The sequence below is a fragment of the Stegostoma tigrinum genome, chromosome 40, assembly GCF_030684315.1.
Source record: "Stegostoma tigrinum isolate sSteTig4 chromosome 40, sSteTig4.hap1, whole genome shotgun sequence".
Taxonomy (NCBI): Eukaryota; Metazoa; Chordata; class Chondrichthyes; order Orectolobiformes; family Stegostomatidae; genus Stegostoma; species Stegostoma tigrinum.
In genome coordinates, this window is record NC_081393.1 from 17,289,936 (window position 1) to 17,309,615 (window position 19,680).

The 19,680-nt window shown below is 51.0% G+C and overlaps 2 protein-coding genes across 2 annotated transcripts in view; both read left to right on the top strand.

Annotated features, from left to right (window-relative positions):
- Window positions 1–240: 240 nt before the first annotated feature.
- LOC125447964 (zinc finger MIZ domain-containing protein 1-like) lies at window positions 241–13,581 on the top strand. The gene is made up of 5 exons (XM_048522789.2): window positions 241–377; window positions 7,631–7,814; window positions 8,753–8,866; window positions 10,196–10,301; window positions 13,448–13,581. Exons 2-5 carry the CDS (start codon window positions 7,746–7,748, stop codon window positions 13,579–13,581), a joined length of 423 nt encoding a protein of 140 aa, XP_048378746.2. The 5' UTR covers window positions 241–377; window positions 7,631–7,745.
- Window positions 13,582–13,663: 82 nt separating this feature from the next.
- The window catches only part of LOC125448156 (zinc finger MIZ domain-containing protein 1-like), a 51,654-nt gene continuing 45,637 nt past the window's right edge, over window positions 13,664–19,680 (top strand). Inside the window, exons 1-5 of the mRNA XM_048523229.2 lie at window positions 13,664–13,727; window positions 13,851–13,960; window positions 14,143–14,239; window positions 15,154–15,234; window positions 17,837–17,975. Of these exons, the coding sequence (XP_048379186.2) occupies window positions 13,664–13,727; window positions 13,851–13,960; window positions 14,143–14,239; window positions 15,154–15,234; window positions 17,837–17,975 (491 nt within the window). The remainder of the gene's footprint in view (window positions 13,728–13,850; window positions 13,961–14,142; window positions 14,240–15,153; window positions 15,235–17,836; window positions 17,976–19,680) is intronic.

The window sequence follows — 19,680 nt, forward strand, 5'->3', positions numbered from 1 at the left end:
GTGTGTGTATATATCTGTGTGTTTCTCTGTGTGTTCATGTGTCTGTGTTTGTATGTCTGATAGAATGTATCTGTGTGTGTTAGAGTGTTTCTGTGTGTATGTGTGTGTGTGTGTGAGAGAGATAGATGTGAGACCCAGTCCGCCCACCTCACCAGCAGTCAGTCTCCACCTCTCTCTTTCTCTGTCCGTCTCTCTCTCTCTCTCTCTCTCTCTCTCTCTCTCTCTCCTGTACACCTCCTCCCCCAAGTCCCTTTCTTGCCTCTCTCTGAGCAGAGACAGGAAAAGCGAGAAGGGGCTGGTGCTGGAGAGGTTGTGAGTGCCCTGCTGAAGGGCAGCTTAGTGCGGGGAACTGAGCACTTTTCTCCTCCATACACAAGGTAGGACATTTATAGATGTCTGACTGTATTTTGGGGCTGGATGGTCGGTTCCTGCTGTCTCCCCACCCCGTGCTTTGTGACGGGGGGAGGGATTTGGAAACGGTGTGACTGCCCACAAACAATGAAGGAGAGGGGTATGGCTCTCACACCAGGACATACAGCAGTTTTCAGTGGCGGGGGAGCATGTCGGTGTTCTGTCAGGGTTTAGGAGACTGTCTTGGTTCATGCAACTATTGCCACACTCCCACCCCAACAGGGAGAGGTGAGGGGTAGTGCTGTCAATCCCAAGAGTTCGACCAATATGGGCTAAGAGCCCTCAACAAGAGCAGGTTCGGAGATGGGTTGTTATGGAAGCTGTGTCTGTGTGTGTATCAGTGTATTGATGTCTATGTGTGTGTGTTGATGTGTGTCTCTAGGTCTGTGGATGTGTCTGCGTGTTTACATGTGTTTGTATGTCAGGGGTGTGTTGATATGTTGGTGTGTGTTGGTGTGCATAAGTGAGAGTGTGTATTTGTGTGTGTGAATCTGTATGTGAGACAGTGTATATGTGTGAATCTGTGTGTGTGTATCTCTGTGTGAGAGTGTGTATGTGAGTATGGTGTGAATCTGAGAGTGTGCATGTGAGTGTGGTGTGAGTCTTTGTGTGTATCTGTGTGTGTGAGTGTGTGTGGTGAGAGAGTGTGTGTGGTGAGAGTGTGCGAGTGTGTACGTATGTGTGTGTATCTCTGTCTCTGTGCGTGTATGCCTGCCTGTTTGTCTGGACGGTGTCTTTCGCCTCTGAAGGTCATTTCATTACCAGTTGTGACCCCACGTGTATGTAGCTGTATATGCTGGAGGCAGCTGAAAGGTAAATGTGCTGAGTGCAGTTTCTTTCTGAATCTGACCAGCTGAACACCTTACAGCTGGGGAAGCAGGCGAAGCAGGATATATAGAGACTGGAACCTCTCTACTCTCTCTGTCTTTACCTGAACCCCCTCCCAGTCCAAACACAGAACCCTGGCATCTCCAAAGTCGATGTGACATTGGAGCAGAACACAACGAAGTTGAAATGATTGCCGGGCTCTTTTGGAGTTCCAGGTAAGGGTGGGAGAGCTAGTGCCTTGCGTATTGACCCTGCACCCTAAAATAAGCAAACAGAAATCATTTAGAAAGTGCCCGTCTCAACCCCCAGCGCCTCCCTACTTTTCTCCAGGGTGTGCGTGAAATCCCTTAGCAGGCCAGAGATGAGCTTTCTGAAATCTAAAATTTCCTGACTGGACTGATTCCACGAGAGGGCATGGACTGACAGATGGGGAGAGACCGGATTGGGTTAGGAGTACATTTGCTAGAGTTATGAAGAATGAGGGGGGAATCTCATAGAAACCTTTCAAATTCTAACAGGGACTAGACAGGGTAAAGGATGCTCCCAGTGTCCCAGCGGGGAGCCCAGAATCAGGGGGTCACAACCTAACATATGGGGTAAGAGTGAGATGAGGAGAGATGTCTTCACCCAGAGAGTATGGAATTTGCTGCCACAGAAAGTGGTTGAGGACAAAACAGTGAATGTTTTCAAGAAAGAGTTGGATGTAGTTCTTAGGGCTAAAGGGATCGAAGAGAGAAAGTTGGGAATAGGGGGCTGAGTTGGACAATCGGCCCCCGGTTGTATTGAACAGCAGAGCAGACCCGAGGAGCAGGGAGGGAAGGCGGTGCGCACAGTGGGGAGGGGTGCAGGTTTTCTCGGTGGAGTTTGACGGCACAGACAAAAGGTCGAGGCAACTCATTCCTGGGATTAACAGGAAGACATTAGGTGCGCTGCAGGCGTGAGGGTGGGCAATACCTGGGCAGGTTGTGGAGCATGCAACTGTTTTGGTAATTCAGGAGGGCGTGTGCAGTCAGGATGTGGGTTTCACTCTAACAACAGATTACTCAGGCCTGATTTTAACTGGCAGAAAAATTTACGGAGGGACGCGCTCGAATAGACTTCCGCCTGTGTGAATCGCAGTTTTGAAAGTGCAGGCCTGGTACTGGGAAGTGCCTGATGAACAATATTGTCTTCACTTGGTATCTCAAGTTGGGGCGGGGGGAGATATCGACACTCAACAGGACACTTTGCAAGAATGCCAGGCTGTTGTGAGCCTTTGGAATTTGGCATTCTTGCGTAGATTTTTTATCGACCTACAATATCTTTCGGCAGTATGCTTAGTAGAGGGGGATAGAGTGCAAGAGTGGGGAGGTGATGTTGACCTGGTACAAGACACCTGTTAGACCCCAGCTGGAGTACTGCACACAGTTCTGGGTGCCACATTACAGGAAGGATGTGAATGCGTTGGAGAGAGGGTGCAGGAGTGATTTACGAGAACGGTTCCCAGGATGAGAAACATCAGCGACGGGGTTAGATTGAAGAGGTTGGGACTGGTCTCGGAGAGAAGACGGGCATCTGATGGAGGTTTTTCAAAATCAGGAGCAGGGCCTGGTCAGAGAAAGGGAGAAGCTGTTCCTGTTTGCAGAAGGTACAAGGCCGAGAGAGGAATAGGTTTAAAGTGACACCAAACAGAGCAAGAATGATGTGAGAAGTTGGTTTCTCGCCCAGAGAGAGGTTATGATGTGGAAGGTGCTGCCTTGCAGTGTGTGGGCGAGGCAGGTTCAATTGGTGAGGGGCATTGGATGATGTGGGGAAGGGGAAATGCAGGATATCAAGCGCTGGAGAGGGGGGCGTAGTGCAGTCACGAATGGCCGAATGTCTCTGTGGAATCTGCCTTCCTCCGAACTGACCCATGAGCTGGCCTTTGGGGTCGGCGTAAATTGAGTACCAGGCCCGCGGCCTTGTCCGTTTTCCCACAGGCCATTGTCAGCACACGGTCGGGGCTGTGAGAGTAGTTCTGAGCGGGTGAGACTGGTCCCTGGCTGCCACAGGCAGTGTGCAGTGGGTGCTTGGCCCAGAGGGTAGTGCCCCTTGGTTTAGGTGGCATGTCTCCAGCTTCCCAGGAACACAGGGACTGCTGACTCTAGAAGGCAGTCTCAGAGTTATATGGCACTGAAACAGGCCTTTCGGCCCAACCAGTCCGTGCCGACCATAATCCCAAACTCAACTAGTCCCCACCTGCCTGCTCCTTACCCATATCCCTCCAAACCTTTCCTATTCATGTACTTATCCAAATGTCTTTTATATGTTGTAACTGTACCCCATCCACCGCTTCCTCTGGAAACTCATTCCACTCACAAACCACCTCCTCTGTGTAAAAGGTTTGCCCTATGTGTCCTTTTTAAATCTCTCTCCTCCCACTTCAAAAACGTATCCCCTGGTCTTGAAACTTACACCTGCCATTCACCTTATCTGTGCCCCTCATGATTTTAAAAACCTCTAGGTTGAGGGCCACCCCTCAACCTTCTACGCTCCAGTGAAAAAAGTCCCAGCCTCTCCTAAGAACTCAAACCCTCCCATTCCTGGCAACATCCCGGTAAATCTCTTATGAACCCTCTCCTGTTTAATGATATCTTTCCTATAACAGGGTGACCAGAACTGGGCACAGTGCTCCAGAAGACACCTCACCAACGCCCCTGTACGACCTCAACATGACGTCCCCAACTCCTGTACTCAAAGGTCTGAGCAATGAAGGCAAGCATGCTAAAGGCCTTCTTAAACCCCCCCGTCTCCACGTGATGCAAACTTCAAAGAATTATGCACTTGAACCCCTGGGTCCCTCTGTTCTACAGCACTACCCAGGGCCCCAACATTAATTGTATAAGCCCTGCTCTTGTTTGTTTCACCAAAGTGCAACACCTTGCATTTATCCAGATTGAACTCCATCTGCCATGTTTCAGCCCATTCACCCATTTGATCGAGATCTCTTTGTAATCTTGGATGACATTCTGCAGTATCCACTTTGCCACCGATTTTGGGGACATCCTCAAACCTACTAACCACAGCTCCTATATTCTCATTCAAATCTTTTATACAAATGACAGACAAAAATGAGAGAGGGAAGAGTGAGAGAAAGACAGCCTGATTGAATCGTTTGTGGATCTTTGCTATAATGTGCTTACCTGCCACATAGGACAGAATTTGTGCTCCAGCTGGAATATTGAAGGCAGTTCTGGTCCCCACGCTATAGGAAGGTCATGATTGTACAGGAGAGGGTGCAAAGGAGATTCACCAGGATGTTGCCTGGAATGGAGCAGTTCAGCGATAAAAAGAGGCTGGATAAGCTCAGGTTGTTTTCGTTGGTACAGATTGGGACTGACAAAAAAATTTGAGAGGTGCTGGCTGAGTGGATAGTGAGAAACCCACCCATTAGAGGATGCACTGACAAAGTCCTACAGATTTAAGGCAAGGGGGCAGGAGGTTTAGAGGGGGAACGTGAGGAAAAATGGTTTGCACGCAGAGGGCTAGTGGGGAACCTGGAACTCACTGCCTGTAAGGGTGGGAGAGGCAGGAACCCCCATCCCATTGAAGACGGATGTAGATGGCCAGGAGACTTGGATTGGAATAGATAGACGCTTGACGACCGGCACAGACATGATGGAACGAATGGCCTCTTCCCGAGCCTTAAGGGACTCCCACAGCTCGGAAACTGTTAAGGCACGGAAGAAGGCTGCTGGGCCCATCGCTGGTCCTATCACCTGAGGGCCCAATCTCTCGCCACCACTCCGCCCGCCATTACTTTCCAAAAACAACACCCTTCCAGTGCCATGTCTCAGTGTTTGATTGGGGGGGAGGGGGTTGAGCAAAATGATTTAAAAAGACCGAGATAACGGGGGAAACAATTCTCCCTCGGAAAGTCTCCAATGTTCCCCCGACAGGGACTGAGGCAAATTGGAACTTTATGAGAAATTGGCTGGATCCATTGGCATGGAAAAGTCAAGAATCTCTTGTTGCGGGGAGGGAAGGTGTGGGTATGGAGGGGGCATAGGGGTGGGTATGGAGGGGGTGCAGGGGAGGGGTGGGTAGGTATGGAGGGGGCGCATTGGAGGGGAGGGTAGTTGTGGAGGGGGTGCATGGGAGGGGTAGGTAGGCATGGCGGTGCACAGGGGAGGGGTGGGTAGGTATGGAGGGAGTGCAGGGGAGGGAGGGATAGGTATGGAGGGAGCGCAGGGGAGGTGTAGGTATTTAGGGGGTGCAGGGATGGGTATGGAAGAGGGGGCACAGGGGAGGGCAGCGTAGGGTATGGAGCAGGAAGCAGGGGCGGAGAGGGTTTAGGTATGGAGGGGTCGCAGGGGAGGGGTAAGTATGGAGGGGGCACAGGGAAGGGGAGGGTATGGAGTAGGAAGCAGGGGAGGAGAGGGGTTGAGTATGGAGGGGTCGCAGGGGACGGGAGGGGTAAGTATGGAGGGGGCACAGGGGAGGGGTGGGGTAGGTATGGTGGGGGCGCAGGGGAGGTTTGGGGTAGGTACGGAGGGGGAGGAGGAGAGGGGTGGGGAAGTCTGCCTCCTTCTCACTGACCCCCGACAGCTTAGTAAGGGGGTTGGGGGGGTGTTGATAAGCTGAACAACGAGGTGGTCATCCCACATTGGGCTCGTTTCAGTTGGGATGGGGAGGGGATGAGGGAAATGAAAACTTCTCGGGCTGCAGAGTGCAGGGGAACCATGCTGTCGATGCTGCAGTGCCGAGAGAGAGAGGTGCATTTGTTCTTTACATTTCACATTATTCAGCTCCAACACAAAAGGGTTTAATGACTGCAGCAGCAGCGTGAACTGCAGAGACCCTGCTCTCCCCTCCCTCTTTATCGTTTCTACAGCAACATGGCTGAGGTACAGTCATCAATCCTGGAGAAGGCATGGAATGGCTCATTCTGCTCGAGTGGAGGTGTTGGGAGGGGACACAGGCTTCCGGGGGGTGGGAGGGGGGAGTGCGGAGGAGGGTACCATGTGTGCTGGTGGTAGCAGCAACAGAGGAGGAAAGAGAGCTAGCCCCTGGGCAAGCACAGTATACCACCTTTTTGTCTCTCAGGCGCTGCAATAATTGTCCAGCTCTCCTGGGCTGTGTTAGCAATGGTGGGTGTGTGTCCGTGCACGTTGTATCCTTCCTGTGTGTGTTTGTCTGCGTACGTGCTGGTGAGTGTGTCTCTGTGCACATATATTGGTGTGGGTTCGTGTGCATGCTGTTTATTTGTTTGTATGTGCCCACGCGTATGCCGCTGGGTGTGCATGTACTTCACAAGTGTGTGTGTTTATGTACTTGGGTTTGTGTGTGAATGTTTGTGTGTTTTCACGTGTGGATGTGGTCAGAAGTATGCCCACGCCCATGTGCCTTCACATATAATCGTGCATGTGTGTGTGTTTGCATGAGAGTCTTTATGTGTGCGTGAGAGCATGTGTGTATGCATGAGTGTGTGTGTGTGTGTGTGAGTGTGTATGTGTGCAAGAGTGTGTGCACGAGTTGCATGTGCGTGAGAGAGTGTATGCGTGAGATTATGTGCATGCGCGCGAGAGTGTGTGTGTGAGAGAGAGAGAGACAAAGAGAGTGTGCGTCTGTGCGCATTCATGTTTGTGTGTGTTGGTGCACACGTGTTCCTGCAGGGCATTTTCTGAATATCTCTGGCCAGAGAGAGAAAAAAACAAGGTAACCAGGCAGCCCAGGCTGAAACAAGACATGAAGAGAACATCTCTGGTCTGGGCTGGAGTTACACTGTAGTTGGTTGTACTGCTGTCCAGTTAATGAATGGGCAAACAAACCCAAAACCTAACATCCCTTCCTCCGTTCAAAAAGGATCCCACTCTTCCACTCCCAAGAGTAAGGTGGGGGGGGGCGATCTCGTAGAAACCTGCCAAATTCCCGCAGGAATCAGACAGGTCAAAGGATGCTCCCAATGACCGTGGTGCAGGTGGGGATGCAGAACCCGGAGGGTAACAGCCTAAAGGAGATGGGGTCGGACTGAGATGAGGGGAGAGCCTGTGGAATTCTCTGCCACAGAAAGCGTTTGGGGACAAAGCATCAAATGGTTTCAAGATGCTGCTTGGCCTGCTGTGTTCATCCAGCTCCACATTTTATTGTCTCGGTTTCAAGAAGGATTTGGATTTGGTTCTTGGCACTAAAGGGAGAATGTGGGGAAAAGGGGATTTTCATGATTGCATTGAATAGCAGGCTCAGGCAACTTTCCAGGTTGTTATAAGTCTCCATTTGAACCTGCTGCACCAGACACTGGGTGTTGACTTTTGAGCTTAATTGAAGTATCAGACGAGACTATGTTCCACAAATGAAGGCTGAGATACTGCGGTAATGACATACAGCTTTGAGTTTGAAAGAAATCTCTTTGTCTCTCTCTGTCTCTGTTTAGGTGAAATGTACTCCATGACAGACTGTGCCTGGGCGGTGCAGGCGGGGAGGGCCCGTGGCAATGAATCCAGCCATTTTGATGACACGAGACCAGAAGTCAGTGATGGTGTGTCAGGATGAACATGCTGGCCTCCGTGCACAGGCATTTCCAACAGACGAGCGATTGTTTGCAATGCATTAGGCAGGTGAAGAGATCTCGCCACAATCCCACACTGTGTGTCGCTGAAGGTGTCGGGGAGCGGGGGGTAGTGCCGGCCTACACATGACTTCACGCCTGCCCAGGTGACTCTTAACTGACCCACCAGAGCGGCTGAGTCGTAGAGCTATATGGCAATGGAAACTTCGGTCTGACCCCTCCATGTTAACCAGGCAATCCAAAATAAATCATGTACGGTTTGCCAGCATTTGTCCCATATCCATGTGAGCCCACATCCCACTTGATGCCGCTGCCTCTCCCCACTTACCGCTTCTTCAGTCTGCTCCGGTCAACATAAAGGATCCCACAAAGCGATGATCTGCTCTGTGCCCTTGAACAGTGTCTACCCCATGAGCCATGTCTGGCCAATCCAGATTCAGTCATGCCCCAGGACAGGAGGAGATAAAACACGTCTGCTGCGCTTTCCGAGGTTATGTCACAGATGCTCCCTTGCGGAAGCCTACGATAGCATAGGGGCTGTGGGAATTCGGTCTTCCACAGCATTTAAGATTGAAATTGGTAGATTCCTGATGATCCGACAGGGGCCGGGGGTGGGGATAAAAGGCTTTCAACTGTGGGATCAGGCCGTGCTGGTAGAGGATGGTGGAACGAGCTGAACGGCCTCTAGCGGGTCCTTCTGTGCCCCGTTTTGGACGCTGAAGGAAGAGGAGGCAAGGCAGAAAAAGGCCAGCCGGTTGGAAAGACAGTCGAGTGGGCTCGAGTCCGACCCGGGGAAGCGAAATAACAGTGGGATAGACGGGGAGAGTGGGGTAGCCGTCGGGAGGGGTGTCTCTTATCCCTTTGCAGCGACTTGGTCAATTTGGATGACGCACCGATGGCTTTCGGATGTTGACAGCGCATGGACGTCCTCCAGAAGCCACGTTCCCTTGGTTGCACTGAAAATGCCTCTTTTTCGTTCTCCTGCAGCATCCACAGATCCCGGAAATCTTCCAGGCGGCTGTCCTGGAGCTGCGTAACCGGTGCACAATCCTCCCGGCGTTCCTGAGAGCCGCCCAGCAGAGTCTTATGGGCCGGTCGACGGTACGTTCCCACATCCACCGGCCAGCTCAGTCACAGGGCCTCCACATTGCGCGCCCTCATGGCCGTTTCGAAGAAACGCAGAAGGGATGCGCCCCCGGCATCCTGCTCACCGTTCGGCCCTCTGCCCTCGGAAACAGGTGCAGCTGATAGGAGCGGGCGCAGGCAGTTTGGCCCCTCCACGCTGCCCCACCCATCCAATTGGACTGTGGTTAATCCAACCCATCCCCATAACCCTGTACGTCACTGGGAAACAGCAATCTACCAATCTGTACCTTAAATCTACTCAAATGCTGAGCCTCTAAAACCCCATTAACCCCCAACCCTGGGCTGAGTTAAGGCTGGAGATGGCAGACAAATTGATGGGCTATTTTACATCAGCCTTTGCCGTCAAGGATACAGGCCACATCCTACAAACAGCGATAAATAAGTCAATGGAAGGGAGGGCAAATTACATTAATGAGAGAGGCACTTCTTTGCAAACTGTTGGATTTATGAGTTGACAAGTCTCCAGGGTCCAGTGGATTTCATCCTCGGCCCTTCAAAGGAGTGGTGGGTGAAATAGTTGATGGATTGGTTTCAATTTTCCCCAGCTCTCTTGATTCAGACATGGTTCCATTAGGTTGAAAGACAGCCAATGTAACTCCTTTTAATTTATTAACTCATGGAATGTAGGCATCACTGGCTGGGTCCAGCATTTATTGCCCCATTCCCCCCTAGTTGCCCCCCCTTGAGAAGGCAGGGTGAGCCACTGCAGTCCTGTATGGAGTAGAGACCCCCACACAATGCCCTCAGGGAAGGAGTCCCAGGATTCTGACCCAGCGACGCTGAAGGAACGGCTGATATGTTTCCCAGGTCGGGGACAGTGGGAGCTCGGAGGGTGAGCTTGCGGGGGGTAGTGTTCCCATGTACCTGCTGCCCCTTGTCCTTCTGGATGGAAGTGGGTGGTGGGTTTGGAAGGTGCTGCCTGAGGGGCCTCGGTGAGTCGCTGCAGTGCATCTTGTAGACAGTACACACTGCTGCGACTGAGCGTCAGTGGTGGGGGTGGGGGAGTGGGATGGTTTTGGATGTGGGGCCAGTCAAGTGGGTGGGGGGAGGTGTTGCTTTGTCTCTGAATGGTGGCAAGCTTCTGGTGTGTCGTTGGAGCTGCCCCCATCCGGGGCAAGTGGGGGGTATTCCATCACCCTCCTGACTTGTCGATGGTGGACTTTAGGGAGTCAGGAGGGGAGTTACGCGCTGCAGGATTCCAGCCTCCGACCTACAGTTGTAGTTGCTGTGGGTATATGGTCAGTGTCCAATTAAATATGAATTTGTTCTGGCTCTTTGTTACAGGTTGTCAATTGTGTATCAACCCAACCAGGGTTCAACTTGGAGCTGGGCTGTCTGCCTTTAGGCGCTTACACTACCCATAAAGAGAAGTTAATTCTGAAATCAGTGGGTAAGCGTGATTACTCATTCCATGGTTCAAGCAAGACCACCAGCGGCTAAGTTCAGTGAGTAACGGGGAAGGCAAAAGCGGAAGTTTCTGGAAAAGCTCGGCAGGTCTGGCAGCACCTGTGAAACGTAAATCGGAGTCACCGTTTCAGGTCTGGGGTCCCTTCCTCAGACCTTGCTGAGCTTTTTCAGCTTGCATTTCCGAGTTACAACTGTTCTTTCGGTTTTCATGAGGCAAACAAAACGTCGGCCTTTATTTCAGAGGGAGTGGAGTGCAAAGTAGGGGAGGTTTCGCTAAAACTGCACAAGGCACCTGTCCGACCGTAGCTTGAAATTTTGTGAATGGTTTCAGGGTCCTGTATCCAAGCAGAGATGGGCTGATCTTAGGTACGGAGGGACTGTCTTACGAGGAGAGTTTGAGTAGGTCAGGACCTGTCCCCATTTAGAGATGACCTTATTGAAACAAACAAGATTATCAGAGGGACTTGACAGGAGGAGATGTGGAGAGGTTGTTTCCCCTTTTAGGAGAAGGTATAATCTCAGAATAAAGGGTCGCTGATTTAAGAGGAATTTCTTCTCTCTGTGGGGAGTGAATCTGTGGATTTCTTTACCATGGAGGGCTACAGAAATATAGTGAGGGGGGGATCGTTTGGGTAAGGATGGAGGAAATATTTCTCCTTAAACGGAGTTGGATCCTGTATGTGGAAGGTGTTGCGTCTTTCGTTCTATGTGGTGCTAGGAGGCAGGACTGTAGTGTCCGTGTTGCAGTCTGTTGTGTTAGGAGCCGCTGTAAGTGATAGCACAGCAGTAGAGAGACAGAACCCTTAGATCTGCGAGAGCTGACCTGCACAGGTGAACAGGATTCTACACCATGGTCCCTCCCTTCGAAAACTCCGACAGGGACACCCCCTCCCCCTCAACACTCCCAATGTGCCAGTTGGTCCCCAGACTCATTGGGCAAGGAGTTGCAACTGTTCAGTCCCAACTGATAGCCTTTCACGGGAGAGCCATCAGCTCCTGTGCCTGCTCTGATCCTTGTTTGGCCTGCCAATCTCCCTTCACTCCATTGCAAACGAGCAGCCCCTTTTTATCTTCGCCTCCACGTGTCCGTTCTGCAAGTATCTCGGCGGAAAACCTTTGACAATCCATCGCTTCTGCTGTGCTGTTGAATTTACGTCACAGAGAACCAGGAGTAGGCCATTCAGCCCCTCAAGCCTGTTCCGGCATTCAGTGCGGCCTAACTCCGTACAATTACCTTTGACCCGAGTTCCACATCATCTTTCACTTCCTGAAAATCTATCCCTCTCGGGATTTCAAACTAACAAACCTCTCCCACCCTTTGGGTTTCGAAGTGCTTCCTAATATCTGTCCTGAACGCTTTGGCCCTGCTTCTTGGACTGTGCCTGTAGTTATAGAATCCCCGATGAGTGGAAATAGTTTATTGCGGAATCACAGAGTTACGCGGCACGGAAACAGACCCTTCGGCCCAGACAGTCCGTGCTGACCATAATCCCAAACCAAATTAGTTCCACCTGCCTGCTCCTGGCCCATATCGCTCTAAACCTTTTCTATTCACGTACTTATCCAAATGTCTTTTATACGTTGTAACTTTGCCCACATCCACCACTTCCTCTGGACATGTATTCCATACACGGACCACTCTCCGTGTTAAATAAAGTGCCCCTGCCCTCGGCTTTATTAATTGGCGCACAGAGTACAAGAGCAGGGAGGCGATGTTGAAATTGTACGAGACACATGTTAGACCTCAGCTGGAGTATTGTGTACAGTTGTGGGTGCCTTTAACAATAAGATGGCTTTAGGAGGTGTATTCTATCCCTTTCTTTTGAAGTGAGGTTCGAAGTTGGGAGTGAAGAGCTGTCTATTGAAAGGCAACAGAGCCTGTGAGGCCTTGGGGATATTTTAAAAAGCTGGAACAATAAAAGCAGACAACAGGTGAGGCCAAGCTTGCAGGGAACCAGGATCTTTAGTTTTATTTTCTTCAGTTGCAGTTGCTGGGGTCTTAAGGCTGGATGTGGAGGCTCTTATTTGTCGCTCTGTTACAGCTTCCTGTTGCTAGCAACGCATGTGAGACAATCTGTTTTACTGAATTTGCCTTTGCCAAGGGTGTGTCTATGAGATGTTACTATATTGGAACAGTTATCGCTCGGAGAAATAATCTATTAATCTGTTAAATTTTCCAATAGAGTTAAGTTAGTTCAATTTCTTTTTTCCTTTTTTGTTGTATTTTAACAATAGTTTATGAATAAAGTGCGTTTTGACTTCAATCTGGTAGGTTGACCAGTAGAATTGTATATGGAATGCTACACCCAGCACTTGTCTTTCTAACAAGAAAACAGTGGTGGTGGGGAGGCTACCATCTTGGTATATTTTGAAGGGGTTTGGCCTGGTTCGTAACAAATGGGGTGCTCTTGAAGAGATCAAATCTCTTGTTCAGGATTGTTGGACTCAAAGGCAGTGAGGTGGTGAGTGTTGCACAGGGTGTGCCTGGGGCTGGAAGAAGTCGCTTCTGGAGTTATGCCCAATGTGAACAAAGCAAAGCTTTTGCAATCGACAACACGCTGCAGTGTGGCGTTTGCTCTGGTCCATAACGTCAGGGGAAAGATGTGAGCGCGTTGGAGAGAGAGACCGCGCGGAAGCGACTTACAAGCATGATTCCCAGGGATGAGAAACTTCAGCGATGAGGATAGATTGAAGAAGCTAGAACTGATCTCCTCGGAGAGAAGGGGGGGTGGTGGATTCTGGTAGAGATTTTTCAAATCCAGGAGCAGGGGCTGGACCGTGTGGAAAGGGAGAAGCTGTTCCTGTTTGTAGAAGACACAAGAGCAAGAGGGGGATAGATTTAAAGTGACGGCAAACGAAGAAAGGGTGACGTCAGAAAATCTGCTTTCACCTGGTGTGGATCACGCAGCCTGGAAATGTGGCGAAGGTAGCAACTGAGGCATTGGAGAGGGGCATCTGAGGGGTGTGTGGAAAGGAATGGTCGGCCGGGGTGTGGGGGAAGAGTCAGGAGCATGGGCACTTGGTATGGGGGAGGGATAGAATCAAGGCGCAGGCATGACGGGCCTGCGCCATAACAGTCGTGCGAACCTGCGTTTTCTGAGCTTCCCGATCCTGTCTTTGCGCCTGCAGCGATTCGGCGCACTGTCTCGGGGCAAATCTCTTCCCCGGGATGGGAGAAGCCTGAAGAAATGACTTGGAAGGGCTGGACGCCTCCCGAACAGTCGAGTGGGAAGCACAGGCAGCGTCAATCAGGACACAGTTAGCCCTGTTCTCTTCGAAGGCCGGGGTTGTCAGATTCCTGGGCATTCACTCTCCTTCAGGACGTCTGAATTATACTGGCACGCAATGGAGATTTCTTTACAACTGAGCCTCTACCACCAAGCTACTGGTAATCGATCAGACAAGGCTGGTATTCCCTGGGGTTGAGAAGAGTGAGAGGCAATCGTAGGAAAAACATTAGAAGCTTGGTGAAGTAGTTTTGGGGTGAGGGGCAGCGTCGTCATCATCACTGATCGCTGACGGTCCCTCACAGACGAAGATGACTCTCAGGATGAGTCTGTTGTTGGCCACATGGATCAATATGGCTACCGCAGGCTCTGTTACACGTTGGGTGGGGGTGCAGAAGGTGGTGATGGGAAAGAGGTGGGCGGGGCTTACACTCCCCCCCCCCCCCCCCCCCCCCGACCCTCCCAAGATGACAAGTCTCCAGGTGCTCAACGCCTTCCCAGATCCTCTACTTTAGAAATTCCTGGCCTAGCGATTTGCGAGTGAGGGTGGGAATGTCTCGTTTCGCCTGGTGAGGGCGTTCCCCTCCCTGACCCCAGCCTGTAGCCATTTCAGAGCTGGGAGGAGAGCGCCCCCCTGGGGAGCCTCGCGTCGGTCACCCGGATGATGGTCCTGGCCCATTGCGGCCGACTGAGGGTTGGCCAGTGATGGGGGCAGTTGGGGAGGGAACGTCGGCCCAGTCGAGGGACGCTAGCGTCGGTGCATCCGTCTTCCCCATGGGACTTGCGAGATCGTGAGCGGGCAATGTCAGTGTTAAGCCCCCTGGTGCCCTAAATAGCCCACACCTCAGAGCCCTGCAGGAGGGTAGGAAGCACCGCAATGCTGTATATCATGAGCCCATCATCAGGTCTGGCATTGCTGTCAAGTAGGGGAAGTGGGGGGACACTGGACAACAAAGCCTTGCCAGCCTTCTCCACCCCAGACATGGAGAACGGCCCAGCAATTGCGAGTCTTCAAAATTCTCTCATCTGGGAACCCCTCCGATGTCAGCAATCCCTGAGCTTTTGTTGTCCAAAAAGGAGGATGTGGAGTTGTATACTCAGATGCATTATTTAAGTGGGAAAGACCATCATGGGGAGCTGAAGAGTTTGCAGTTAAAAAACAGGGAACAAATAAGAAATGAGAAAGAGTTCGTAGTTCAAGTGCAGAGACGGTTAGCAGTTGTATGGAGCTTTTATGCGTGACTAACTAATGTTGTACTTTGTAGAGCATGATAGTAAATAATACAGAACTGCTTTTGAAATAGCAGGGGACACATTGATTGCTTAACAGAATACTGCTGGTGTTTAATCTTTCGACAAGATGTAGAGGAATTTCAAAAGGCGCTCCACAATCTGGCCACATTCTCCACAAACAGTTGTAAAGTGTCCTAACCCTGCCCACCTCTATTTTTGCTTTGAATTCTCCAGGACCCTGCGGTTCCCTGCTGCTTTCTTGACGGCAGCTCCTCAGCCAATTGTCTCTCTGACGGATCTGCTCCCTTTTTCTCCGTGAATTGTCATGATGGTTTGCAATTTGGCACTCTTGCGTACGTGTCCTGATCGCTGCAGGGATGAAAAATCTCCCTTTGCAGAGAGGTTCCACTTCGGGGCCACTGGGGGTGACACCATTCTGCGTTCAGATCTTGCAATGTAAATTAAGATCATTGATCAGCTGGGCCAATGGATTTGAGGAGCAGTCTAATTTAGATAAATGTGAAGTATCACATTTGGTAAGGCTAACCAGGGCAGACCTTAATGTTCGGGGAGTGTTGTCAAACTGAGAGACCTGGAGGTGCAGCTACATAGTTCCTTGAAAGTGGAGTTGCAGGTAGACAGGGCGGTGAGGAAGGTGTTCAGTACGCTCGCCTTTATTGGTCAGTGCATTGAGTAAGGGAGTTGGGAGGGTCATGTTGTGGCTGTACAGGGCATTGGTTAGGGCCACTTTTGGAATACTGCATTGAATTCCAGTCTCCCTGCCATAGGAAGGATGGTGTGAAACTTGAAATGATTCAGAAAAGATTTACAAAGATATAGCCGATGGTTTGAGCTATCAGGAGAGGCCGTATAGGCTATTTTCCCTGGAGTGTCGGAGGCTGAGGGGTGACCTTATAGAGGTTTCTAAAATCATGAGGGGCATGGATAGGGTGAATAGTCAAGCTCATCCCCGCCTCCCTAATCTGTTCTTCCTCTCATCTATCCCCTCCTCCCACCTCAAGCCGCACCCCATCTCCTCCCTACTGACCACATCCCACCCCCTTGACCTGTCTGTCCTCCTCGGACTGACCAAATCTCATCCCAACCTTCCCACCTACACTCACCTTTACTGGCTCCATCCCTGCCTCCTTAACTTGTCTGTCTCCACCTATCTTCTCTTCTGTTCATCTTTGATCCGCCTCCCCCTCTCTCCCTATTTATTTCAGAACCGTCTTCCCCTCCCCCTTTTCTGATGAAGGATCTAGCCTCAAAACATCAAACTTTCCTGCTCATACGACTTATACACTTAATGGTAAGGTCCTGGAGAGTGTTGCTGAATAAAGAGACCTCGGAGGGCAGGTACATAGTTCCTTGAAAGTGGAGTTGCAGGTGGACAGGGCGGTGAGGAAGCTGTTCCGTACGCTTGCCTTTATTGGTCAGTGCGTTGAGTATAGGGAGTTGGGAGGGTCATGTTGCGGCTGTACAGGACATTAGTTAGGGCCACTTTTGGAATACTGCGCTCAATCCCGGTCTCCCTGCTACAGGAAGGATGTTGTTAAACGTGAAAGGGTTCAGAAAAGATTTACAGGGATGTTGCCAGGATTGGAGGGTCTTTTCCCTAGGGTAGGGGAGTCCAAAACCCGAGGGCATAGGTTTAAGATGAGAGGGGAAAGATTTAAAAGGGATCTTAGGGGCAATATTTTCATACAAGAGGGTGGTATGCGTATGGAATGAGCCACCAGAGTAAGTGGTGGAGGCTGGTACAATGACAACATTTAATAAGCATCTGGATGGGGACATGAATAGGAAGAGTTCAGAGGGATAGGGGCCACAAACCAGCAAATGGGACTAAATTAATGGACGAGTTGGACTTTAGACTCTGTTTCCATGCCGTTCAGCTCGATGAGTCTGTAACTGGCTAAAGACCAGAAGAAAAGATATTGATAAATTAAGGGAGTGGGCAAAAGTTGGCAAATGGGAATTTGAGAGGCTGTTCATTTTGGAAGGGAGAGCAAAAGAGCAGCGTATAATTTCAATGGAGAAAGACTGCAGAAAGCTGTAATGCCAAGGGGATGTGACTGAGGGGGTACTTGTACATGAAACACAAAAAGCTCACACACAGGGACAGCAAAGAATCGGGAACAGCCAATGGAATGTTGGGCCTCATTCCAAGGGGGTTTGGAGGATAAGAGTAGGGAATTCTTGCTGCAACTGGACCAGGTGCTGGGGGGGACCACATCTGGAGAACTGTGAGCAGGTTTGGTTCCCCCCCCATATTTAAGGAAAGATATCATTTCACTGGAGGCAGCTTGGGGAGTCACGGGGGGAGAAAGGGGCAGGAAAGCGGGCATGAAGAATGTGGGTTCAGCCATGATCCTATTGAGTGGGGTAGCAGGATATTAGAGTGAGGTCCAGTCCTCGGCTTTAGCACTGACCAATAAAGGCAAGCGTACGGAACAGCTTCCTCACTGCCTGTCCACCTGCAACTCCACTTTCAAGGAACTGGGACGATCCCTGGGGATGGAGGGATTGTCTTGTGGGAAAAGGCTTGACAGGTCGGGACTCTAACTGCCTGGAGTTTAGGAGGATGAGAAGCGATCCCATTGAAACATAGCGACAGGGTCAGTGCTGAGAGGGTCCTCCCCCTCACGGGAGAGTCTAGAACCAGAGGGCACAGCCTCAGAGTAAAGGGGGCACCAACTGAAGACTGAGATGGGGAGGAATTTCTTCTCTCGGGGGGGATTGTGAGACTTTGGGATCCTTGCCACAGAGAGCTGTGTGGGTGGGGGGGAAGAGTCCTTGTATATATTTAAGGCAGAGATCAATAGGTTCTTAATCAGTTGGGGAGTCACAGGGGGAGAAAGGGGCAGGAAAGCGGACATGAAGAATGTGGGATCAGCCATGATCCTATTGAGTGGGGTAGCAGGATATTGGAGCGAGGTCCAGTGCATCGGCTTTAGCGGGGGGAGGGAGGGGGGTGGTGGGAGGGGTTGGGGGGATTTTAGTTTTGAATCTCAGCCTGTGGCCCTGACCGTTTCATTCTCCTTCATCCCCGCAGCCCTTCTGCCATCGCGGCGTGAGGAGCCGGGGAGGCTGCTACTTCCGCGACATCCCACCGCCTGTGCGAGTGACACCGTGGTCGAGGCGCCGCTACCCGTGAGCTTCATGAAGCCTTTGCTCCTGCCCACGCCTGACAGGTACATTGAAAAGCCCCGCGCGGCATGCCGTAGTCACCCGCACTGTAGGAGTCTCCGCGTTGGCGGAGGCTAAAGGTCGCGGCCATACCCCCACCACCACCCACCCAAACCAGGTCACTCGTGTATCTGGTGTACAAACTCCCTCCGGGAAGGGGAAGGCTCATCTCAGCGGTGGGCTATTCAATGGCTCGGTCCCTCGGCAAAACAACACAGGTCGCCCTCCAGCCTAGCACTTTCTGATGACTGGAACATAGGGCATCAGTGATATATCTCAAAGTCAGGTGAAATCCATTTGCCTTCCAAACTTGCCCCCACCTCATTACTCGCAACCCCACCCCCACCCAATTCAATTTACAGAGCCATCTTCCATTATCATTCGCTTTTGAGGCCCCTGACTCCCCAGGAGCTGCAAGAAATCCACCGAAAACAGGGGAGAGAATGGTTGCGTGGTGACGTTTCTGTCAGCCAGGGGTCCACAATTGGACCAGATTAACAGTTCCCAGTCTCGGACTCAGTGTGACCCACTTGGCCAACATCGTCCCACTTGCTGAAATACTTCCGTCTCACTGTTCTCGCCTTCTTTCCCTGCTTCTACCTCCTCCTCCTTCCCCCCCCCATGTCAAAATTCAGCTCCTGCTCGAACAAATCCCTCCCCGGTGATATTGTCGGCCCACACTCCTGCATCTGACACCAGGAAGGTGGTGGGGAAGGTGCGGTTAGTGGGTTAGGCCCAAAGACCAGTTAAATCCCAACGTGATGCACAGCGAAACAGCTAAGGGTCGACTCAGGGCCATAATTAGCCAAGGGGGTCTCGACTGATCGCCAATCCCAAATCCTGAATTTCCGAAGGAATTTGCCTGACACTTCCTGCCACTGACTTGCGTATTGAGGCCTTGCATTTTGCTAAAACAAACGAGGCTAGGACTTATACAATTAATGGTGGGGTAGTGCTGGAGAACAGAGAGACCTAGGGGCTCAGGTACATGATTTTTTGAAGTTTGCATCAGGTGTAGACAGGGGGGTTAAGAAGGTGTTTATCCTTCATTGCTCAGCCCTTTGAGTAGAGGAGTTGGGGATGTCATGTTGAGGTTGTACAGGATGTTACTGAGGCCTCTTTTGGAGCGCTGTGTCCAGTTCTGGTCTCCCTGTTATAGGAAGGATGTTATTAAACTGGAGAGGGTTCAGAAGAGATTTACCGGGATGTTGCCGGGAATGGAGGGTTTGTGTTATAGTGAGAGCTGGGACTTTTTTCACAGGAGCATAGGAGGTTGAGAAGCAACCCGATAGAAGTTTATAAAATAATGAGGCGTATTGATAGGGTTAATGGCAGGTGTCTTTCCCCTAGGGTGGGGGATTTTAAGACAAGGCACATTTTTAAGGTGAGGGGAGAAAGATTTTAAAAAGACATGAAGAGCAACTTTTTTTACACAGGGAGTGGTCCGTGTGTGGAATGAGCTTCCAGAGGAAATGGTGGACGGGTGTACAGTTACAACATATAAAAGACATTTGGATAAGTATGTGAATAGGAAAGGTTTCGGGGGATATGGGCCAGGAGCAGGCAGGTGGGACTAGATTAGTTTTGGATAATGGTTGGCATGGGCTGGTTGGGCCGAAGGGCCTGTTTCCGTGCCATGTGATGCTATGACTCAAAAGGTATCCTCAAGACCTTGAAGGTTCACCTTTGGAATGGAAAGGGAAGTCAATT